The 25604-nt window shown below is 40.1% G+C and overlaps 2 protein-coding genes across 2 annotated transcripts in view; one reads left to right on the top strand and one right to left on the bottom strand.

Moving 5' to 3' along the window:
* Nucleotides 1–12070, bottom strand: part of LOC135085807 (SID1 transmembrane family member 1-like) — a 32450-nt gene extending 20380 nt beyond the window's left edge. Inside the window, exons 1-11 of the mRNA XM_063980615.1 lie at nucleotides 11887–12070; nucleotides 10173–10242; nucleotides 7031–7133; nucleotides 6539–6640; nucleotides 5956–6068; nucleotides 5372–5478; nucleotides 4634–4721; nucleotides 2601–2684; nucleotides 2003–2118; nucleotides 1258–1385; nucleotides 234–338 (exon numbers count right to left, since the gene is read on the bottom strand). Coding sequence (XP_063836685.1) covers nucleotides 234–338; nucleotides 1258–1385; nucleotides 2003–2118; nucleotides 2601–2684; nucleotides 4634–4721; nucleotides 5372–5478; nucleotides 5956–6068; nucleotides 6539–6640; nucleotides 7031–7133; nucleotides 10173–10242; nucleotides 11887–11996 — 1126 coding nt within the window. The 5' untranslated portion in view covers nucleotides 11997–12070. The remainder of the gene's footprint in view (nucleotides 1–233; nucleotides 339–1257; nucleotides 1386–2002; nucleotides 2119–2600; nucleotides 2685–4633; nucleotides 4722–5371; nucleotides 5479–5955; nucleotides 6069–6538; nucleotides 6641–7030; nucleotides 7134–10172; nucleotides 10243–11886) is intronic.
* A 1395-nt stretch (nucleotides 12071–13465) lies between these two features.
* The window catches only part of LOC135085624 (protein son of sevenless), an 86244-nt gene continuing 74105 nt past the window's right edge, over nucleotides 13466–25604 (top strand). The window contains exons 1-9 of the mRNA XM_063980400.1: nucleotides 13466–13799; nucleotides 16416–16535; nucleotides 17353–17487; nucleotides 19548–19724; nucleotides 21488–21594; nucleotides 22136–22268; nucleotides 23181–23310; nucleotides 23772–23875; nucleotides 24502–24673. Coding sequence (XP_063836470.1) covers nucleotides 13704–13799; nucleotides 16416–16535; nucleotides 17353–17487; nucleotides 19548–19724; nucleotides 21488–21594; nucleotides 22136–22268; nucleotides 23181–23310; nucleotides 23772–23875; nucleotides 24502–24673 — 1174 coding nt within the window. The 5' untranslated portion in view covers nucleotides 13466–13703. The remainder of the gene's footprint in view (nucleotides 13800–16415; nucleotides 16536–17352; nucleotides 17488–19547; nucleotides 19725–21487; nucleotides 21595–22135; nucleotides 22269–23180; nucleotides 23311–23771; nucleotides 23876–24501; nucleotides 24674–25604) is intronic.

Here is a 25604-nt window from a genome sequence, read left to right as displayed (position 1 = left end):
TGTAATTATTAAAACACGTGTATTACTAAACAGGATCCTGCTAAAAACGGGATGTCTCTGTAGAAAAGAGCCCCGATAGTGCTACTTCAGTCAGACAGTCAGTACAGTGTGTCAGGGAGAAAGTTAAACCTATGGAAATTTTAACATGGTCCTTCGAGCCGGATTCAAAGCTTTGGATCTACAGTGACGTGCCGTTATACTACATCACACGTTAGTATCGGGCGGGTGCGTACGATAGATACCGTCGTCCTGGTCATCGTCTTGAACTGGCGCCGGCGCGGCCACGGGCGGGTCACGAGACGTCGACGGTCCGGGGTCGTTTAGTACTACCACTTCTTCTGGAAAAAATAAAGTTAATTAAATTACGATTAATTTAACAAAAAGTTTTTTATGTTCACTTCGAATGTTAAATGGTAGAAAATGCTAGACAGCCTTAAATTCGTCACATGCAAATTAACAAAAGACCTCCAACAGAAATGCACTAAAAGTAGAAAAATATTTTCGTTACATACTGGTACCTACATATTTTTTAATTAAAAAACGTGCGTAATGTATCGTAAATCCGATACGTGATACGCGCGAAAATAATGCGTTACATTGAAATTATTGATACTGTAGTTAAATTTAGAGAAAACAAAATGTTACATTGATATCAATGTTGAAATTTTTTAATCTAAGAAAAACCAAATGTGACAGTTTTACAATCTGTGTTGAATTTGGTGATTGGAATATGATGATTACGGTCTTTTCTTTTGGAGCTGGTTTGCATTCTATGTACCTTTGTATTTCTGCCTGAATAAATAATTTTGGCACACGTTTTTTGTACCATTTGAAATGCCAAATAAACAATTGCTATAAACAATTCTACTAGCGGCCGCCCGCGACTTCGTACGCGTGGATCCCGTTTTACCCCTTTCATCTATCTTACGCGGTTTAGATTTTTTCCTACAAATGTTTTTTCCCGCTAACTTCCGTTCCCGTGGGAATTTTGCAATATCCTGTTGTAAATAAGCTTTAAGTTTACTAAGGTATGTACCTGCATGCCAAATTTCAAGCGTCTAACTTAAGCGGTTTAGATTTTTCATACAAAAGGATTTTCCCGCTAATTTCCGTACCCGTGGGAATTTCGGGAATTCCTTTCTTAGTGCACCTCTACGGTACCTAAGCTACGTCCCTTCCAAATTTCAAGTGCCTACGTTTAGCCGTTTAGGCTGTGCGTTGATATGTCAGTCAGTCAGTTTAGAAGAAGATACTGACCAGTAGCGCGGCAGTGGCACGTCAACGGCAGGAGCGCCACTAGCGCCGCCACCAGTAGCGTCAGAGCGAACGTGGCGGCGGCGCCGATCACGTACTCCTTGTACGATATGGTCGCTATCACGCGGAATCTGCAAAAAAAATACATTTTTGTAAAACTAAAAAAACCATTCAAGCGCGAGTCGAATTCGCGCACAAAGGGTTCCGTACGACACTTTTGTTGTTATATGAAAGCCCCCTTTTATTATTTATTTTACTGTTTTTGGTTTGTTATAGCGGCAACAAAAATACATCACCTATGAAAATTTTAACTATCTAGCTATCAAGGTTCATAAGCCTGGTGACAGACAGACTGTCATAACATCTACCTGCATGCCAAATTTCAGCCCGATCCGTCCAGTGGTTTGGGCTGTGCGTTGATAGATCATGTCAGTCAGTCAGTCAGTCAGTCAGTCAGTCAGTCAGTCAGTCAGTCAGTCAGTCAAAATCTCGTTCGCAGTTTCCCGAAAAGAATTTGGAATTTCAAAGTTTGGTCATAAGTGCCAAAATACTGGTTCAAACTGAATTAAATATTTTTGATTTGATTTGAGTTCAATTTCTGTCAGACAAATTAGATTGACGTGGGGTGGGTGATCCTTAGTTAGTAAAATTGTTGCTTAGTTTTTTTAATTGGTTCCTCCTGACCTGGAATTGCGTCCATTGGCCGAACGCTAGGCCGGCTGATCATCGGTCACCGAGCATTATTTACCTAAAGTTCTTGGTCCTGTTCTCGAGATAGTTTTGAGCGACGGCGTCTCCCGTGCACGCCTCGTCGTTTTCACGGACGATGAACACGATGTAGAAGCCTTGCGGGAACATCGATTGCTGGAACACACATTATTTTGTTTGCTCTAAAGTCCGGTCGCCGAGTACGCCGGTACGCGCGAGCGATAAGGATGGGTAGCTTGGGGTCATTGGACGAATTTCTACGTGCTCAGCGACCGGACTATAGTAGCTATAGTTAACATTAAAACACTTAACTCAGTGCCTGAGGTATGTGAGCGGCGCGGGAAGTTTGATATTAACATACTATGAGCATACAGATCTAAAGTCAAATATACCACCAATAGAACACCCTGTATACAGGGTGACCATATCACCATTTTATTTTTTTTTTATTTTCATACAAAATAAATTTTATAAAATCCGATTTGTATGAAAATTAAAATAATTAAAATGAAGATATCAATTTTCTGACTTCACCATACCATTTATATGACCATGTTAACATGGGCTAGTGTCGGCTTATATACCCATTTACCTTACACCCTGTATATTGATACATGCGTGTCAGGTTGTATACTCACGGTAAGCGTGATGCCTCCTTTAGTAGTCATGGTGAGGTGGTAGCCCTGGTATAGCACGTCTCGCTCGTTGTCAAACACCGGGCACTAAAAGGAATCGAAAACATTTATTTACAAATAACTTGAAAAAATCTAAGGCGGGAATCGAATCCACGTCCTTCCGCTTGCCGGGCGACTGCTCTTCCAACTGAGCTACTTAGACACTGGATGAACCCGTCGAAATTTTCAAGTGTAATACGCTGTTACGGCCAGCGTTTGTTTCGACAATGTCATGGGTTTGATTCACGCCTTACAGTTCGATTTTTTCAAGTTATTTATAATTTTCAAATTACTTTGAGATGCAACTCTTAACGCTAAATGCAATGTACTAAAATAAATAGATTACAGAATTTTTATAAAAAGGATTTTTTCTCTGACTGTGTGATAAATGATACTGGAGTCCCCCAAGGAAGCATTTTGGGTCCAATATTATTTTTATTGTACATTAATGATCTTCCCGACACAATACGACACAAATGTTTACTTTATGCTGACGACACGACAATATTAATTAAAGCAGATAAAACTTATGATCTTGAAACTGAAATAAACAACACAATAAAAACATTGATGACATGGTTAGATAGTAATAATATGAAAATAAACATTGACAAAACAAATAGGATACATTTTAAGACAACTCAATCGAGAGACATTAAATTAAATATCCATTATCAAAATAAATCTATCAATGAGGTCGAAACAACTAAATTTCTAGGTGTAATTCTCGACAAACACTGCACATGGAAACCACATATCGATAATGTGTGCAATAAACTAGACAGATTTGTATTTGTATTAAAAAGATTAAAATACGTTTCAAACAATGAAGCAATGATGTCGGCATATTACGGTTATGTCTCCTCTATACTAAATTATGGAATTATTCTCTGGGGGAACTCTGTTGATTCCGAAAAAGTATTTAAAATACAAAAAAAATGCATGCGTGCGATGTGTGGGGCAGGCTATAGAGATAGTTGTAAGCCACTCTTCAAAAAATTAAAAATATTGCCATTGCCATGTTTATATATCAAGGAATTATGCCTATTTGTAAAAAAACATCCTGATAATTTTAAGACGCATGAACAGGTATTAGAAAAGACTACTCGCCACAAGAACAGATTGTATTTGCCCAAAATTAATTTAACGTTATATAAAAGAAATGTATTTTGTATGGCTATAAGAGTTTTCAATAAACTGCCAGCTTATATACAGGGAGCTTCTATGCCTGAATTTAGAAATGTATTGCACAAGTGGCTGCTCGATAAATGTTTCTACTCTGTAAATGAGTTTTTTTAGAATTAAATAATTGTGAAATTTTATGTATTAATATTGGTTGTGTGTTATTTTATGTAATTGACATTTAATTGTAATGATTAGTATAATTGGATTGTTGACATTGTTATGATTTTATCAAATGACTTTTCATAAGATTATTAATATTTTGACATGTTCTCCTAATTAACTTTCACATGCCAGTCATGGCAAGGTACACTGTAACGAAATTGATTATTTACAATAAATAAATTATAATTTATTTGCCTTAAATAGGTGGTGCCTAAAAATTAAATAAAAACATAAAATGCAGCTTGATATGCCTTAGGACTGTAGGACGTCCACCCACAAGATGCACCGACGATCTTAATCGTAAAAGACGCTGAATGCAGGCCGCTATCAACCGGTTATTACGAAAATCATGTGGCCTATGTCCAGCAGTGGACGTCCTGTGGCTGAAATGCTGATATGATGGTGATTCGACTTTAAACTAAGAGTAGGCGCACACCCTTGATTTTTAGTTGGCCGATAGTTGTGCCCGATTTTAATTTGTATGAAGAATCGGCCAAATCGAATCGGCGTAGTGTGCGCACTCCCATACATGCCCATACTGATCAACTGCCCGACTAAACTATCGGCCGACGAAAAATCAACGGTGTGCGCCTACTCTAAGGCTTTATGTTCAAAATACGGTAGCATTATAAATGTCACAAAAAACATACCGAGTTGTTCTGTATAGAGATTGTAGCGCAGATCTCATCGTCTGAATCGATGATAAGTATCACGCTCTTCGGAATGGTGTAGTTGAAGCTGTCGAAAACAACGCGTTACATTAACAATCTAGAGAAACAAAACGTTACATTGAAATGGTGATGTTTATGAATCTAGAGAAACAAAATGTTTATCATCATCATCATCTCAGCCATAGGACGTCCACTGCTGAACATAGGCCTCGCCCAATGCTTTCCATGTTGCCCGGTTGGTAGCGGCCTGCGTCCAGGGTCTTCCTGCTACCTTCATGATGTCGTTGTAAACAAAATGTTACCAAAACGTAATCACAATCTTGTATCAGTTGTCTCTTGTAATAATATCACATTAAAATCGACTTATAGACTTGTTGATACCAAGAAAATGAAATGGTACATGAAAACAAATTTAGAATCTAGTAATTCCAGGCACATGTAGTTGTTAGTAATTCAAGTCATTGTATATTCCATTTGGGTAATGTTACATTGAAAACCGTCATGATGTTGTTGTACGCTGACCTTAGGTCAAACATAATGATACCGACTAAAGTCTGGTCGCCGAGCACGTAGGATTACACAAATATTTTTAATTTAATTTAATTTGAATTTGTGGAAAACCACAAAATGTTACAATGAATATTGATTTTGTTGAACCTATAGAAAACAAAATGTTACATTCATAGTAATTTGAATTTGGTATCTAACTATACCTACCTCGGCAGCATCTCCTTCCTTCCCCCAACCGATACATTCTGTGGCGACGAGTCAAACGAGAAGTAGTAGTATTTGGGTGTGCTTGGTTTGACTAGCAACTCCACGTCCTGTAGAGCAATATTAGACCTTGTGTGTATTAGCCATAAAACTCATTTTACATACTAGCTCTTGTCTGTTCCAATACAATTTAAATCTAACACTAGTTTGGGACAACAATGTGTATCAGAACTGAAAAGTAGCGTAAGAAACAAAGTCAATATTTATACGGTTTACAACGGTATTTCATGCGAGTTAGCCATTTATAAAATTCATAATTTTCTTTTAGATAAATTAATTAATCCAAAGCTTAATATTAGCCCGCAGAATCGCTAAAATCAAGTAGCAATGGGCGGGGCACATAGCTCGTAGATGGCCGCTGGGGCAGAAAAGTTCTCGAGTGGCGACCACGAGCCGAAATACGTAGTGTGGGCAGGCCTCCCACTAGGTGGACCGACGATCTGGTGAAGGTTCTTTGTGGAAAACCTGGAGGGAGGCCTTTGTCCAGCAGTGGGAGTCTTTCAGCTGAAACGAATTAATCACCTTACCTTCCCAACCTCGACGTAGAAATCCCTCACTCGACGAACCTTGATGGTGGCGGATACATTTTGAGGACTCGAAGTGGTTATCTGGAGGAACGGCCGGTTTACTGACGTTATATCTGAAATGGTAGTTTAATGTTTAAAGCCATTAAATTTTATTTTTACTTGGCAGGCCGGCACTGACTAGCTCCGAGAATATAAATCATCATCAGCGTTTCATTTCAGTCACAGGACGTCCACTGCTGAACATAGGCCGCCCCCAATAATTTCCACATAGCCCGGTTGGTAGCGGCCTGCATCCAGGATGTCAAGGTGGACCGACTACCTCATAAAGGTAGCAGGGAGGCGATAATATCAATCTTGGTATTATGTAATTAATATACAGTCCTAATAAATAAATAACGTATTAATTATTTCTCTACATTTAAGTGGATTTTTTGGGAGTCTGTTTTAATATTTTTGTTAAAATTAGTTTTCGCTGTAAAAAGAAATAGTCTGTTACCAAAAATATTTTCGAAAACGAAACGGTACATTCTGTATATTGGTCGAAGGTGATCTAACTATTTGCTTGATCTAGAAGTGAACTTACTGGGCCCCGCGTCGTGCGGGCACAGAGTGCGTGAGACGTCGTTGAATTGCAGTCGCGCCGTCTTCGTGGCAACTACCAAAGGCAGTTCCCATGATGATACCCCTGAAAACAACAATGACGTCACCTCAGGGAACATAATTATACAGTGTGTTTGGGATAGGGCTAGCGATAATTTAAGGCGATGTTATTATATTGTATGTCAATTTTATCGACAAAATAGCCACCAAAAACGAGCCCGTCAAAACTGAATTTTTTGACAAAAACTAAAATTCATAATAATTCAACCAAAATAGGTACATCCTCTCGAAATCCTTAAGGGAAGGCCTTTGCATTGGCGTATCTAGGTTCTTTCTCAGGGGGGGCCTAGCCCCTGATATGCCATGTCAGTGTCACACACATGCCGATTAGTATCATAGCTCATGAGTTAGCACTATCAACTATCATATTCAAATCAGTAGCCCAACATCGAACCGTTTCCTAGTTTTTATTTACCTTTCTGCTGCGTGGCGGTGATAAACAGCGGGTACTCGCCGCTGATGGTATCATTGCTGGAGACATGGACGCGCGTCGGGTATCCATGCCACGTGTCGGAATCCTGCCAACAATGGCACGTTATCAAGATAAAATCTTACAGCGCGGCGTGTGTTAACGAGCTAGACGTCGGGCCGGTTCGGGACTATTCCCACCTCTCGTTCCCACCGCTGCAACTCCTGCGTAGCCAGGATCTACAGCTTGACCGCCAATGACCCAACTAGTGAAGGTCAAGTTTGTCCCGGGGGAAAGTTAAACTTTTTAAATTTTTTATGTGACAGGAGGCAAACGAGCAGACGAATCACCTGATGGTAAGTGATTACCGTCGCCCATAGACACCCGCAGACCCAGGGGCGTTACAGGTGCGTTGCCGGCCTTTAAGGTTAAAATACGCTCTCTTCTTGAAAGCTTGCAGGTCGTATCCGTTCGGAAACTGTCATTGAACCCGCAACGAAATGAATCAGAAGAACATAACGGGACTATTCCCACCTCTCGTTCCCACCACTGCAACTCCTGTGTAGCCAGGATCTACAGCTTGACCGCCACAAAAACCCAACCAATGAAGGTCAAGTTTGTCCCGGGGGAAAGTTAAACTGTCATTGGACCCGCAACGAAATTAATCAGAAGAACATAGGAGGAGTTCGAAATTAAGGTTCGACTTCCCTCCATTGCAAAGCGGATGACAGGTGACAAACAAAGGTTTAAAACCTTCAAGAAAAGATTATGCACCACGGACAATAAATTAAATTAAGGGGGCCTATCTTATGAGCAATTAGCAACTACCTGCCAATAATATTTTTCACAAAATCGCTTAAAAGCACGGAAATTTTTCCTTGTCGCGACAAGATCGGTGTAATAAATTGCGGAAACAGATGTATGTTGTATTGAATTAAGCATTATATCACGTTCATGTTTCCAAAGATCACACTCCCACAAGATATGATGGGCAGACTGCTCATGACTGACATCATCAGTGGAACACTCGCAAAAAGGAGACGGAACTATTTTGAATTCGTGAAGTTTATGTTTAAAGTTGCCATGTCCCGTGAGGAACTGCGACGAGCAATGGTCGATTTCTAACCATCGCCTAGTTAGACGTTCGCGTACATTCGGGAAGAACTTATATAAGTGACGTCCTTTGACTGACGTATCCCATCTTTTTTGCCATTCATTAAGTAAATCTTCTTCAACGACTTCTCGGGAATCAAATAATCGACTTATTTTAGAACGATCGCGGCTATTTAAGAAATCGGAGGTTATATTTTCCCTTGATGTGAAGTACATAGCCGCACGCTTTTGTACCTCTAAGTCGACCGGCAGTACACCAGCCAGGACTGGCAGAGCTTCCGTGCTCACAGTTCTGTAAGCTTTGCAAAGAAAAATCAATGCAAGGCGTTGACTTTGGAGTAGTTTCCGTCGAGCGGCTCCTATAGTAGCTCTGTCAGCCCAAACTGGTGCACCATAGCAAATGGAGCTTAAATAAGTGGCCGAATATATTACTCGGAGGATTTTAAACGTTAGACCCCACGTCGAGGTTGAAATGTGACTTAAGGCATAAAAGTTCTTTTTAGCTTTTTCACCGATCTGTTTAATGTGCTCGACAAAACTAAAGTTTTTCTCTAAAATTAGTCCGAGATAGCAAACAGATTCCCGTTTTTTAACAGTTATTTCATTGAATTTAATGCGAGGCAAAACCTTAAGATTACCTTTTAATAGAAGCTGATAAGTTTTGTGAGGGGCAAACTGCAAACGATTCCTGTCTCCCCATTGAGATATTAAATTCAAGCATGTATCCGCTAGATTTTCAAGCTTTGATCTAGTGTCAGCCTCTATTAAAAGGAGACCGTCATCAGCGTACCCGGTTAACGAACAGCCTTCGGGTAATGGTAATGCTAGAAAATCATCGAAACCCAAATTCCAAAGGTAGGGCCCTAGGACCGATCCTTGGGGACAGCCGCGCGTGAGCACCTTTGATTCAGCATGATGGCCGAGTTTTAATTTAGTTGTACCGTTACAAAAGTACGAGTGCAGTAGTGAATATATATTACTATAGCATCCACGAACTTTCAGTTTTAAGAGCAGGATCGGCCACCAAGCATTGTCGAAGGCACCTGAAATATCGAGGAATATTCCTACAACGTACTTTGCCACCGAGGACGTCACTTTTTGTCTGACAGATATTACTGCATCTGCAGTAGACTTCCCGGCGGTGAAGCCAAACTGCTGCTCGTGAAAAATTGGACCACCCGGTAGCAAACGCGGCACTACTAATCGCTCTAACAGTTTACCTAATGAGGGAAGTAATGTAATAGGTCGGTACGATTTAGGATCTTCGGGCGGTTTGTCACCTCCCTTTGGTATAATTTTAATAAATCAGAAGAACATAGGAGTTTCAAGTGAAGGTTCGACTTCCTTGCAGTGCATAGCGGACGACAAGTGACAAACAAAGGATTAGTAATCGTTCGTTGCGGCCACGTGCACGCGTGACGTCCTGCCAACACCGGCACGTTATTGATAATATCAGTAGGCCTAAGATGCGCGCCGTGATAACTTTTATCGACGTCAAAATGTACATTGGGCAAAATCGATAAAATGGCGTGATAACCGCTTATCGCGGCGCGCATCTTAGGCCTACAGGCTGGCTGTTATCAGAGAGAGGTGAACTATTTTGTTGAGAACCGGGAAGCAGAGTGGGGATGTGCAGCGGAGAAGCGGAATGGTAGCTAAGCGGTGAAGCGGACTGGTAGCGGAGCGGAGAATCGGAATAGTAGCGGAGAGAAGCGGAACGGGGAGGAGAAACAAGTGTGGGAGAACAAATCGGCAGTCTTATTAGATTAAATTTTTTTTTGGAAAATTAGAACTTCCTTCTCTTGGGGAAAGTAAAAAACTGTTGCATTTGAGCCTTAGAATCAATCCTTTTTTTATTGATCCATACATACAAGCAAAATATACAGCCTGTATATCAACTTTTTGGTGGTTTAATAGGAACTACCATTTAAATTACTTCTGAAATTTGGCTTTTTGATCTTCTACTAGTGTTAACAATTACTACATTATAACGTTAAGTCAATTTGTAGAATAATTCCCTAGAAACATAACTCACCTCATAGAAGTCTAAGAACTGTTCGGTTGTGTCGTTCACGACAATGTGGATCGTCGAGTTGTACTTATACCTGAAAAAGAGACAAACATTTTACAGATAAAACAATTAATAAATTATCCAGTAATGATGTTTTTATGTAAGAAGGCAGATATTTGACCGCAATCGCACCTGCTGTTAAAGCTAAGAGTCCACTTGTCGGTATCGTACGCAACAGACGCATCGTACAAAACACATCGTATCGGATGTGCGATGCGTACGATGCGGACAGGTGGACGCGCTTATATGAGTTTCCATATAAATAATACTACGATCCGTTGCGTGCGATACGTCGCGTCCGATACCGACATGTGGACGCTAGCCTTAAGTGAGATGTATTCTAGGATGGAATTAATGCCACAGCAAAGAATATTAAGTACTTTTACAGCTAAGGGTAAGTATGAGGGTTTATTGAATATGATTAATAATTCAATTGCTTAAATTATGCTGTATAACTACAGGGGTTTGAGGAAAATTATATAACAATATATTCTAATACTAATTTAGTCAGTAACATTTAATAATAAATAAAATATCTGAGCATACTGGCATGTTATGAGATGTTCTGAATATAATCTTGTAGATATTATGTATACATAGTATAATGAGTAATATCACAGAATAATAATAAGTACTAAGTACAGAAGTTTTACTTCGCGAAGGTATTTAAAAAAATGTATGCTCAATTTCATTAACAATACTAGCTGACCCGGCGAACTTCGTACCGCCTTAGCGTAGAGATTTTCTTTATATTTTTTTCCCTAAAAACCTTGTACAGAGTATTAGAAAACTACAAAAAAAAATCAGCCAAATCGGTCAAGTCGTTTTCATGTTATGTCGTGACAACGGAAAACGGGTTTCATTTTTATATATATAGATAGATGGTGTAATTAAGCCTGTCTCAAGAGTCAAGCACCATTTTGTTGACAAACGTCAGTGATCGGCACTGCGCCGAAGCTATAGGGCTGACTTCAGTAAAATGATGTGACGTGAGGTGCCAAACTGCGGAAAATGGGGGAGGAAATACATGATTTCGCATGAATTATCACGAATAATGTTAACTACTTATTTACCTCTCTGTCTTGAGGCAACTTAAAAAAGTACATTCTGTGTTTTTATTATTATTTAGGCAGTTAAATACTGCACAATATTTAGTACACCATTTTCTTTATTTTCTTCCATCATACTCACGCACGCGTATTCTTGACGCGTGCGTGAGTCAATGTTCGCTCGTATGTGAGGCCTTGTCGAATAGTATCCTGTAGGTGGGCCATCGTGCGTGTTTTGTTTTCGATGTAAACTCGCGGAGATGAACAGGCCTGGTAATATTGAGTAGTTGAATATAGTCTTGTTTATGTAACTCATGTAGTAAATGCCTACAAACATCAAGAGAAGCCATAAAATCCTTGAATAATTTTAACCCAATTCAATCCATCATAAATTTCTTTGATTATCAAATTGTAAATCTAAGTTATGATAGACATAATAGATAGTTAATATGTGAGTCATGCATGTTTTACATGCTGGGGATTCCCCTTAACGTCCCTATTTTGAATTAAAATAACTTGATATAATTACTTGTCTAGTGTTGATAAGGTTACTTAAGTTAAATAAGCTGCCTTTAGGGAGTAAGAACATGATATTGAGAAGATAACAAGCGATAAAAACAACAACTTACGTATTATAAACAAATATCCTCTTCGTCTCATTATTAGCAGATACAATGCCCGTGTCTGAGCATTGCACTAGACTTGATAGCGCCGCGAAGAAAATTAAGACGCAGTACATTATTTTCTAAGATAAAATTAATTTTAGTTAAATTTTAAAATGCACAATACTGCAAGGGAAGCTGCATTTTTAAATGACATTTGCTGATTTTGCTGTCATTGTCAAATAGGAAATGTTAGAGAAACTTCAAATGAGCGCCATCTGTTATTTAAAACCATAATCGTAAATAGATCAACAAATTATCCTGACCAGGAACATAAAAACCCTGGCATAGAGGCGCGTCAATTGCATTTGATAGTGCAACACTGAGTACAGTCGTACCTGTGTTAAATTAATAGACTAACTTTATGTATCAGGATTCAGGATTACGGGCTAATTTGATATTTTCATAAATTAACGAAAAAATATTATTATAAGTAACCTGGTTTAAATAAATTAAATGAAACCATCAATCAGCTAGTTGGATTTATTTTATTATTCATCAATAATCAAATTCAGAACTTGAATATTCAACTGCAATGTCTGCTCATGAACGCTTCAAACTCGGTACTTCTTTCCCAATTCCATAAAATTCAACACTTAGAAAGTGACAAAAAACTCTAAAATAGGTAGTTGAAACAAACTGCAGCTAATTTTCATAGTGGACTGTACTATACGATAAACATGTCAGTCAATTTGACAACCTTTGTCGGAAACATTATTCAATGAAAATATTGTCCGAACCCTTAGTATTTCTCTTCGACAAATACTTTAACACATTGTGAACCACTTTTCTTTCACGACTATAAAAAGATTTTAGCAATTTAATTCACAAAATCAATTGCGCACATTTAAAATAAAGTTTGTTTACACTTTGACAGCAATAGACTGACATGCAAGGTGACATGTCAATGAAGTTTTTTTTTTTTTATTTTAAATCCTTCCTGGCCTGGAAATTTGTACCATTGGCCGAATACTTGTAAGTTGTCAATATATTCTTTCATGTCGTTAAAATAAAATGTTTGCTTCCAGTTTGCTTCTTCTTTACACAGTTTTGAACTTTAAACTTGTCCTTTTTATAAATGTCCAACTGTAGTGATTACATATTTAAGTTTTCAGTTACTGTTGCCATTAAAAGAAATTAGTACCATTAGTTTTCCGCAACATGGCGAGGGTTTTTATGTTCCGTCAGGCTATAATTGTTTTATTATTTCTCAAAATATTGAGTGAATTTAGTTTTCATTCATTACTTTTAGATTTTTATTAACATTCGTACAATATCATCTTTATGAAAACTTAATAATTTTTAAACGAACTTTTGAGAACGAAGTAAAACGATTTTGTTTTTAATGTTTCTGCATAATCAAAAACACTGTTTTTGTTTGAGTGATTTGATAGTCTGCACGCTTAAAATAAAATAACGTGAAAAAACATTAAATAAAAATTACACATAAAAAAATTCAATGAACGCGATGAAAGATAGCTCGCGGGACAGGTTAACCAGGAACGCACCCGTAATAATAAATAGATTGAAAATGGCGTCGTTTTGCCGATCAAAAGAATCAAAGATTTTACATTTCAATTAATTTATTCTTACATTTCCAAACTATCGTGTTTCTATTTCAATAATTATCTTTTTATCTAATTATTTTGTGATTTTGTTTAGTGTAGTGTCGTAGAAAGTTGCCAAAGTCGCTGAACTGGCGATATGGCCTGTAATGTTGTATTGGTTTGATATCGGGACTCGTTGAGAGTTTACATGATTTCCTTGTGGGGGTATCGTTTAGGATGTTGCCGACAGTGGAGGAGAGCCGCGGGTACGATTTCCAGGACCCGGAGAATGCCGAAAAATGGAAAGGTCTCTTCGTCAACGCACTTCGAAAGGTTTGTATACAAAACTTTTTCTCTCAATTTTGTCTTATTGGTATCCGAAATCTTGGAACTTTTGAACCAAACCTGTCCTAAAAGTGTTCAGAATCATTCTCAATTCGATTTAGTTAGTAAATTGAGTGGTTTTCATTAAAAAAATAAAACCCAGATGCCAGTCACTGAAATTGAAGGTTGTTTTAACTCTTTTTTACTATTACTCAACCTAAAACATGAATTTAAAAAGATTTATGAAGCTTTGTTTACAAAACCCCTGTTAACAATTACTTGACCTGACCTTACTTCATAAAAATGAAGAACAGTGTTTTATTGCTATTCTATGTTTTTTTTTTTTTTTTTTTTTTTTTTTTATGTGATAGGAGGCAAACGAGCAAACGGATGTAATAAATGCTGTCACTATCTCTTAATGTTGATCTGATTCAAATTAATAAAAGACAGCCAATTTAGGAAGGGTCAGTCAATAATAGCTATCTTGTTTCTGTGATAATTCAAAGCTTGTCATCCTTTTCATTTTGATGACCACATTAATCAATGCGTTAGTCATTTATTGCTTCTAGAACTACAGAATTTTAGGGCTGTGGCACGATTGGTTGTATGCACAGATATGGATAGATGCAGCATGTGTCAAAAATTGTATGAAGCCGAGCGTGCCACTTTTTAAACGTCATTAGTGTCATTTTAGCGAATTTTAGTGATTGCCGCAACGTAAAAGTAATCGTATCATCGTACTGCATTTGCAAAGTCATCGAATGATATCGTGTGACTCGATTCGAAAATTAATTAATTCCAATAAAACTGATAATTTGTTAAATACAAAACCAAAAACATCTTTATTTACCTTTTTAAAATAAATTAATTCTTACAAATCGTCAAATCTCGTTATTTTTTTTACCCTACCAGCGTTTCAAGACATACATTTGTCAAGTGCATGAATACAATACATGCATCAGTGTGTGTCTTATTGTTATGAGTAAGTACGGTTCCTTGGGATCGGTATGAGTGCACCACATACAGGGACCATGGTTTTAACTCTTAAGAGTACATCGCAGGATATGTATTAAAAACAATGCTACTTTATACTTCTTCTACTGCTACTTTATTCTAATTAATTATTTGTTACTTGTGCTGTTAATTACAATTCTCAATCCGTAAATAATTTCTTCTTTCTACCGTGTTCGTACTACTGTCCTCGTAAAATCATCGTAACCGATTATTGTAATCGGATTACATGAACATCACTCGACCATGTATGTCCATTTGGACATATCGGAATGGCACGCTTTGACGATCAACTTGCTGTATCTACTCTAATCCATATCTGTGGTTGTATGCCGAGATTCCATACAATGCAAATCAGTGTCTCGAACTGATCAGTGCTCACATAAATGATAGGGGTGGACTATTTTGATTTTGCAGAAAGACTTGACTAAGTTGCACCACCTTATTTTAACTGTGACTATAACTTTAACTATAACCGATGTTTTTGTATGGAGTTTGACAAAGTTTTGATGTTTGCTAAAGTTAAAGTAAGATGGTGGAACTCAGCTCTAAATAGAATAAATATAATTTAGGTACCGTTTACTACTTACATATTGTGATGGTCAAAACAATACTTGTGTTGGTTTGTAGTAATAATTAAAAAATGCTCACTAATTAGTGACTCACGCCTTCAATATAATTCTGAACTGGGCAAACCTCTTCAATGAGGGTTTTCGCGAATGAAAAATCCACCAGATGGCAATACGTAGATGCGAGGTCCAAATGCTGCATGATTGGTTATTTTTGACATAACATTGACAGATATGTCAAAATCCACCAATCACGCAGCAGTCAGACCCCACATCCACGTCCCGCCATCTAGCTGATCTTTCATTCGTGAAAACCCTCATTCATTAGTACTGCTCCATTGGTGAATTGTACTATTCTATAAGCAATTTTATAAGTAAGTGGATAGTAATACGATCTGGCGGATTTTTCAATCGCGAAAACCCTAATTGACGTACTTTTTAAAACCATCAATACGAAACTCCCATAGATTATGTATGACAATACTAGCCAGTGATGTCACTATTTTGTCAAATCAATTAAACTACTTTTTTTAAATTACATGCCACCAAAAATCATAATTTACAGACCTAATTTATTAAATTTTTAAGACCAGAATGAAATGCTTTTTTAAAAAGTTGTGCTTTAGAGCGCTTTCACATTAGGACGTTAGAAGCGCGACAGCAGCGCGGCCGGCGTTTTTGTAATGTGAAGGGAGGCATCAGCTGTCACATAGTATGAAATTTTCGGCAGCGCGTCTGTCGCGCGTTTGTTGCTGCTAAATCGCCTAAGAGTAGGCGCACACCGTTGATTTTTCGTCGGCCGATAGTTTAGTCGGGCAGTTGATCAATATGGGAGTGCGCACACTACGCCGATTCGAATTGGCCGATTCTTCATACAATTTAAATCGAGCACAACTATCGGTCAACGGTGTGCGCCTACTCTTAGTGTGACAGGGGCCTTAGAATCGGGGAGTGGTGGCAAATATCTAATTCAAGGCAGAAGGTCATCTCCCTGATTGCTGTCGTGATGACGATGACGCTGAAAGTCTTCTCTTCCACCTTTCAGGTCCTGGAGCAGGTGCACCCGACACTAAGCGCCGAGCACAGCGCGCTGGAGTATGTGGAGTCTCTCTGCCTGCGGCTGCTGGCGATGCTGTGCAGTGTGCCCACGCCGCTGACTGTGCAGGTGCGTGCCTCCCCCGACGCACAGCGCTGCAGCATGTAGTCTCTGCCTACGGCTACTGGCGATGCTATGCGTGCCAGCAGATCCCGGGCAGTTGCTGACGCTGGCGAAACTACGACGAATATATCCGGCTCGAAGGACCAAAATTTTTAGTGAACGAAGGACTTTCTTTTGAAACCTGTATGATTTCGAAGTGCAGATCTTTTTGAAATGTCCAATCAATACACGCATTGCTCAAACACGTCCGGCTCGAAGGACCAGAATGTTTATTGAACGAATATTTACTTGCTTTTGTGAGTGTGATTTCGTCGCGACAAGATGTTGTATATGAAAACTACATGACTGTATTGTGATTGACAGATCAATAATTTAGCGACAAATACATCCGGCTCGAAGGACCAGAATCTAGTGAACGAAAGACAGCATACTTGCTGTAACGATTAAACGATACGATTTCGTAGCGTGATAATATACTAAAACGTGACTGGAAAATTGTGATACAAGTTTTTAATAAAGCTTGTTAACCCTTGCGCGAGCAGCGCAATAATAATTATTATTATCTAATCTATTGATGAAATGTGTTGGAAGTATATTAGTATACTAATAAAAGAGGGAATTATTAGAATTTAAACACGGTTTATTGACGTCCACACGGACGGAGAGCACAGAGAATACAGAGTTGCATAGACAAAAGTATGAACGTTTCAATTGAGGCAAAGGGTGGTGTTTACATAAATCCTACAAAATATCATTGCCTATTCCTACAACCATCTGTCCATCACAACAAAAACGTTGAACTAACATTCACACCTTATTACAGGACGTTGAGGAACGCGTAGCCCGCTCGTTCCCGACTCCCTTAGACAAGTGGGCGCTTGCCGACGCGAGAGACGCGGCGCAGAAGCGGCGCCGCGCCAGCCTGCCCGCGGATAAACTGCACCAGATGCTGCAGAAGGTAAGCCGGACACATCCGGACAGCGCCGGACATGTGGTTCGGACGCTGCGCAAATGCTGCTGAAGATAAGTCGCCTGACACCCGGACACCGCCGGACACTTAGGCATGCCGAACACCTGGATAAATCCGGACAGCGCCGGACATATGACCTGGACGCGGTGCAAATGCTTCTGAAGATAAGTTACTTGTAACCCGGACACTAGTAGAATACATTTGTCACCAACCCCTATTCTTCCCGCGGGTGTCGTAAGAGGCGACTTAGGGACTACACATCAAACAGAGAATGGGCAGCAGCGCTCTCTGAAAAACATCAATCTTTTAAACTGCGATCTCCAACCCGCCTGCCAAGCGTGGAGATTATGGCAAAACCCTCCACTATAGTGGAGGAGGCTCATAGTCCAGCAGTGGACTGTAAAGGGCTGTTGATGATGATGAACCCGGACACTGCCGGACAGCTTCGGACAGCCAGGCATATCCGGACACGTGACTCGGACGCGGCGCCGCACCAGCCTGCCCGCCGACAAGCTGCACCAGATGCTGCAGCAGGTAAGAATGTGAAAAAAATAAGTTGCTCACCGCCGGACACCCGGACAAATCCGGACATGTGGCCCGGACGCGGCGCAAATGCTGCTGAAGATAAGTCGCCTGATACCCGGACACTTGGGCATATCCAGACACGTGACTCGGACGCGGCGGCTTACCCGCGGATAAGCTACACCAGCCAGATTCTGCAGAAGGTAAGCCGGACATATTAAGTTGCTCATCCGGACAAATACAGACAGCGCCGCAAATGTGGCCCGGACGCTGCACAAATGCTGCTGAAGATAAGTTGCCTGACACCCGGACACCGCTGGACAGCCGGATAAGTCCGGACACCAGGCATATCCGGACACGTGACTCGGACGCGGCGCAGAGCCAGCTTGCCCGCCTACAAGTTTCACCAAATGAAACAGGTACATTTTCGGACTCCCGGACACCAGGACATCGCCGGACACAGTGCCGCACTAGCCTGCCTGTCAACTAGTTGCATCAAATGTTACAGAAGATACTCACACCCGGTTTTGTTCGGACAGCGCCGGACATATTGTGATCTGGATGCGGTGCCGTTTGACATCGCACCCTCAACATTTGACAAATTGAGTCACTAATGCCCATTTTCACCATCAATCTCTAATTTTTAAATGATTTTATTTTCATAGGGGTCACTCAAAAATTACGAAAGACTAAAGCCTGGTCGCCGAGCACGTAGAATTTCGTTCAATGACCCCAAGCTACGCATACTTATCGCTCGCGCGTAATTATATTGCTGTCGCGCTCGCACACTCACTGCGGCCACCCGTCGCACAGTTGCGACAGCAATATTATTACGCGTGAGCGATAAGGATGGAGCTTGGGGTCATTGGACGAAATTTTACGTGCTCGGCGACCGGACTATAGTGCGATCATTCTAGGAAATTTTCACCAAGGTGGTTTCATTAATGCATAACTCTTAAATGTTCCGCGAACCAACGCGTGCAGCATTCGTGCTGCGTGCGCGATGACGATTTTTCGATGTTGATTTTTTGTTTTAAACATCTTACTCATCTATGATCTAACTCTCTAGGTTGTGAAATCAAATAAAAATATACAGGGTGTTGATTTCAATCCTCGCCATATTTAGGGAGTTGATTAAGATCACGAATCAGTAAAAAAATTGACTTCGAAAAAATGTAAAACTAACTTTAATTTTAGTTAGTCAAAGAAAAATACCTAGGTATTTACACTACCTACTTTACGTGGCTTTCTTCAGTAGTCATCCGACATGATAAGCGAGTGATCCGCGTAGCTCGATGGTGCCGCAGTGTAAACGTATAACCGCAGTATAGTTGATGTCGTGCGGAAAATATTCGCTAAAAATTCCACTTTAGTTTGTAATTTTTTTTGTGGATAATGCGTTTTTAAAGTCATAATAGATCACCTAAATAAATAAGGCGAGAATTGAAATCAACACGCTTAACAATTGAAACATTGAAAATATTAAAGACTTGTAATATTGTCTAAAGCAGTCCGCTTGTCCCTAGGAGGTGCTCATGTACAAAATCGACTACTCGGTCTCGGTGTTTATGACAGCCGTGCTTGAATACGTGAGCGCCGACATACTCAAGCTGGCCGGCAACTTCGTCAAGAAGATATCGCAGAAGTCCGGCTACCAGACCATCACGTGCGGAGACGTTAAGACTGCTATGTGCGCTGATAAGGTAAGAAACATTAAGACTCGATTTTTCAACATTCGGATATCTTATAGATCGTGCCATCCACGAAGACGCGCCCCACCATTCTTCCGCGAATTTTTGAGTGTTATCGGTACACGCTAAATGATCCATGAGTGCACACGCACACTACAGTAATACCTTACGGATTGCTCGGACCACACTCCCCGCACCCCGCGCGACCGAGACCAAACATTGCTGGGGCGCGTCTTCGTTCATGGCACGATCTTATACCTCAAGAATAAATTTAAATTTACAGAAACTCAATAGACCAGTTTTACTCTTCAATTACCAAGTTATTCGAATAGCATAAGTGCCACAACATTCTTGAGGATCACTTTAGATTCTAAAGTTTAGTGGGATCCACTAATTGAATCCTTGTCAGCAAGACTCAGTTCGGCTGCTTTTGCAAAAATATCAAACTTCATCATCATCATCATCATTACAGCCATAGGACGTCCACTGCTGAACATAGACCTCCCCCAATGCTTTCCTTGTTGATCGATTGGTAGCGGCCTGCGTCCAGCGCTTCCCTGCTACCTTTATATGATGGCGTTGGTCCACCATTTGAGTGGACGGCCTCCACTCCAGAACCTTGCTGCCCCATCGGCCGTCAGTTCTGCGTACTATGTGCCCTGCCCACTGCCACTTCAGCTTGCTAATCCGTCGGGCTACAGATTCTGTGCCTCAAAACAAAAGAATGAAATCGACCACTTATACGAATACTTTGTTTTCCATCTCACTGCTTGTTAGGGTTCTGTATTTTTAACCCCCGACGAAAAATCGACGGGGTGTTATAAATGGCAATGCCAGATTTTGTATGGAAAGTGGCGTCTTTTTTTTTTTCGCGCGGCCATCGACCATACCGATTGTTTTTTGATTACAAAATAGTGCAATAAACCAAACTTACTATGACATGTATACCTCTAAACTCAGTCTGTATGACATGTATACATGACATGTACCTCTAAACAATTTCTTACAAAACTTGCGCGCAAAAAGCAAATCTGGTATGTAAATCATCAAACTTTAACGCTCGTAACTCAGTTCAGACTGAGTTTAGAGGTATACATGTCATAGTAAGTTTGGTTTATTACACTATTTTGTAATCAAAAAACAAAGTTTGGTCGATGGCCGCGCGAAAAAAAAAAGACGCCATCTTCCATACAAAATCTGGCATTGCCATTTGACGTGTCTGTGTATCTGTATGTCTGTGTGTGTGTCTGTCTGTGGCTTCGTAGCTCCCGAACGGGTGAACTGATTTTGATTTAGTTTTTTTTGTTTAAAAGGTGAATTAGTCGGGAGTGTTCTTAGCTATGATTGATGAAAATCGGTCCAAGATGACCGCCGTCACAAAACAGCATAACAACTCCCTCAATTCTGCTTTTAGATCATTGCCTGGATAGTATTTAAAACTCGAATTGTCTGTTCTCAGCACTGGCCCATTTATTGTCAAAGCAGTGGTAGGGTTAAAGTAATAATAGAACGTGTAAACTGCGTTTTAAAAAATATAAAAAAAATAAAATTATTTCAGATAACTGAGACCCATAAATGTAAGTTTTTACTAACATTTATGGGTCTCAGTTATCTGAAATAATTTTATTTTTTTTAATGCTACTAATGTTGTATCTTATTTCTAAAACAGACCTCGCCTGCTGAGCATGTGGCCAATCAGTGGACAATCCCCACTATCGGCTATCTCCTTCAGTCTGTGGCAGCTGGTAATTATATTACTTTTTCTGTATCTACAGGTGCTAATGGACATGTTCTACCAAGAATCGTCCGCGCTCGCGGCGTGCGGCGCGCCTGGTTGCAGTGTCGCCGCCGCCGCACCCACCGGCTCCACCAGACGCGGCTCGCTGACATACGGGGAACTGGTCAGGGACTTGCTGACGGACGAGAAAAACTTTTTGAGAGACCTCCATTTGATTATACGGGTGTTTAAGGATGAATTGGAGAAAATACTGGACCGGGACGCTAGGGTGAGTGATTTTTTGTCTCTAAATGCGTCCAAAAAGACGCTAATAACTTTTAATAGCGTAGCGTGGCTCGCTGACCTATGGGGAACTGGACAGAGACTTGCTGACGGACGAGAAAAACTTTTTGAGAGACCTCCATTTGATTATACGGGTGTTCAAAGATGAGTTGGAGAAGATTTTGGATCGAGACGCTAGGGTGAGTTATTTTTTGTCTCTAATACGTGCAAAAAGACGCTTATAATAGAGCGACGCGGGTCGCTGACATACGGGGAACTAGTCAGAGACTTGCTGACGGACGAGAAAAACTTTTTGAGAGACCTCCATTTGATTATAAGGGTGTTTAAGGATGAATTGGAGAAAATACTGGACCGGGACGCTAGGGTGAGTTATTTTCTCTAAAATACTTATGTAGATAATGAGGCGTGGCTCGCTAACCTATGGGGAACTGGTCAGGGACTTGCTGACCGACGAGAAAAACTTTTTGAGAGACCTCAATTTGATAATTAGAGTTTTTAAGGATGAATTGGAGAAGATTTTGGATCGAGACGCTAGGGTAAGTGAATTTTACTAAGTGTATTTATAAAAAGTTGTGTAAATAACGCAGTGCGGGTCGCTGACCTACGGGGAACTGGTCAGAGACTTGCTGACGGATGAGAAAAACTTTTTGAGAGACCTCCATTTGATTATAAGGGTGTTTAAGGATGAACTGGAGAAAATACTAGACCGGGACGCTAGGGTAAGTGATTTTTTCTAAAATACTTTTGTAAATAATGCTACGCGGGTCGCTTACCTATGGAGAGTTGGTCAGGGACTTGCTGATGGACGAGAAAAACTTTTTGAGAGACCTTCATTTGATAATAGAGTTTTTAAGGACGAATTGGAGAAGATTTTGAGTTTATTAATTTAAGTGTGTTTATAAAAAGACATGTAAGTAACGCGGTGCGGGTCGCTGACCTACGGAGAGTTGGTCAGAGACTTGCTGACGGACGAGAAAAACAACGGGTCAATCTGGAAATCATTGAGAGGCCTATGTTCAGCATTGAACGTCCTATGGCTAAAATGCAGGTCTAATTTAGGCTTTTTGGGCTTCAGCCCACGGCCACTTGAATTCAAAGGGCCCTAGCTAAGTCCAGTCAATATAAAATAGACGATAATGCGAAATAATGTAGTAGATGGCGCCCTAAGTAGTACTAGCCCAGGCCCTCTACTCACGGTCAGGCCCTGCTAAAATGATGATGATATTTTGCAATATTCAAGACAGCTGCTGACGTAAAGGTAGCAGGGAAGCGCTGGACGCAGGCCGCTACAAATCGGTCAACATGGAAAGAATTGGGGGAGGTCAATGTTCGGCCATAGTATTACCGTGGTTCGGCTGTGGACGTCCTGTGGCTGAAATGATGATGATGATGATGATGATGATTTTGCAATAAACTCACTTGACCTTTGTTTCTGTTTCTTGTTGCAGTCAATCTCCCTGATATTCGGCAACATAGTGGACATATACGAGCTGACGGTGACGCTGCTGGGGAACCTTGAAGACGCCATAGAAATGTCGCAGGACTCTCCCACGCCGTACATCGGGTCCTGTTTTGAAGGTAATATTCGCCCTAATGTATGTAAGAATTGAAAAGCGGTGTGTATTTCTCCAGCTCTATTTGTATTTTTCCGGGATAAACCACAAGAAAAGGAAAGTCCTCGCTCCGTCTTATTTCAACCGTCTGTCTTGTCCAAAATCACCTTTCTTACTCACTCATTCATTGCCTTTCACTCACTCCCTTGCGTTCCGTTACACACTCCCACATGTATAGGTATAATAGGCATGTTTCCTTCCTGGGTAAAAAAGCAAGTTTGAATTAGTCCGTCAGTTAACTTATCAAAAAATACTCGACAAGTATTTTTCACTTTTTCAAACTAATCAAAATTGAAAAAGATCCGTACCATCCTAGACTGCATCTCACTTATCACCAGCTGCGATTGCGGTCAAATACGTGTTATTCATAAAAAAACACTAACGTTTACACACTAAAATATAACATGTTTATTCGCCTTGTTTCAGAATTGGCAGAAGTGGAAGAATTCCGGGCGTACGTTCGGTACGCGAACATAGTCACGCGCAAAGAGTCCAGGGACGCTCTGCAGAATATTGTAGATGACCCCGCGGTGAGTGCAGTATATTTGTCACTATTTTAGAATAGTTTCCACCCTATTTTAAATAAACAACTTGAAAAAATCGAACTGCCTAAGGCGGGGATCGAACCCATGACCTTTCGCTTCTATCTCCCGCCCTAGGGCAGGGCCAGGGTGGAAACTGTTGTGAACTGTAAAACTGTGTTATGACTAGTTATAACATATCAGTTTTGATCGACATAACTGTATAGCTTGAAAATCAAAAATACAGGATGTCCCAATGTCATATTAGCACGTCACACTGACACTGGAGATAGCTGGGTCTAAGCGCATCAAACAACTGCCGTCAGACGACCTATTACTTAGAAAAATATTTATTTTTTCACAAAGCGCCCCTTAATTTCTATTTGGCCCTTAGGGGCAGGCACCAGACAAAACCATTTATAAACTTTTACTTTTTTAGTGGCAACCAAACCTCTCTGGGAGGTTTATTTCTGCCAATGTCGAGTGAAAAAAATTGACATAGTTATCAATAGAACGTGGGTGTTTCAGTTCTATTGATTTTTCATGGATTCCGTGGAGTTAAGTATGCCCGTAAGCAGGTTTCGAGACGCCACCGGGTCCAAAGCGGGTTGTTCATACTTTTACTTATTCCGCAGTTATCGGAGCGCCTAGACACCGCCGGCCAAGGCTTCAGATTAGCAGTGAAATACTACCTCCCGAAATTGGTACTAGCGCCGGTGGCCCACGTGTTATTATACCACAAATACGTTCTGGCGCTGCTACAAGTGGCGCCGCATACGGACGACAGAGAAAGCTTCAAACAGGTACGTCACGTGATATTTGTAACGTGATATTTACTAGCTCCGGTCATGTGATATTTACTAGCTCCAGTGGCGCCGCACACGGACGATAGAGAAAGCTTCAAGGAGGTACGTCATTTGATACTGTCACGTGATATTTATACTAGAGATGAAACGGATATCCGGCAACTATCCGGTAAATTTACTATCCGGCCGGATACCGGATAGTAGCTCACTATCCGGCCGGATACCGGATATTAAAAAAACTACGAAAATTTCCTATAATAAAATGAAACACATTAATCTTAGTCAAAAAGTTACAAAAAAGCCATATCAAGGCCTTTCAAAAAACTAATTTCTTTTCTGGGCTATTCACTCTAATGACGAATACATAAATAGTAAATATATTTTAATGTCGAAATATTGCCCAATAAAATAGGCGATCTTTTTTTTCACTGATGGTCTGACGACATACAGGTTGACTTTGAAATCGTTGGCATCCTTTTAATATAAGACTACTCATTATAGGTACATGGTGCATTCCCCAAATATGAGACAACTCCAATGAGATTTTTTGGCATTATTTTAACTATGTATTTGTATTAGTGTGCTCTTAAAAAGAGTTTAAAACTATTGTACAGTCAACAGCACATCATCCTATACATTTTGTTGCAAAATAACACTTAATACATTGAAATAAGATGCCACAATTTTTGAATTGATGTGCTGTCGTTTGTACAAGATTTCAAATATTGAAATTTTAATTCATTTGATATGACTCATATTTGGGGAATCATGAGTAGAGTCTTATTTTAAAAAGAATGCCAACGATTTCAAAGTCACCCTGTATAATGCAGTTCATTCAGACATAGCTGGGCATTAACTAGTTAATCCGTTAATCGTTAATTAACGAAGTTAACATTTCTATTAACGGATTAACTTTTAAGTTAACTTTAAAA

Source organism: Ostrinia nubilalis, chromosome 29 (assembly GCF_963855985.1).
Source record: "Ostrinia nubilalis chromosome 29, ilOstNubi1.1, whole genome shotgun sequence".
Lineage (NCBI taxonomy): Eukaryota > Metazoa > Arthropoda > Insecta > Lepidoptera > Crambidae > Ostrinia > Ostrinia nubilalis.
This window is presented reverse-complemented; position numbering and strand designations above follow the sequence as displayed.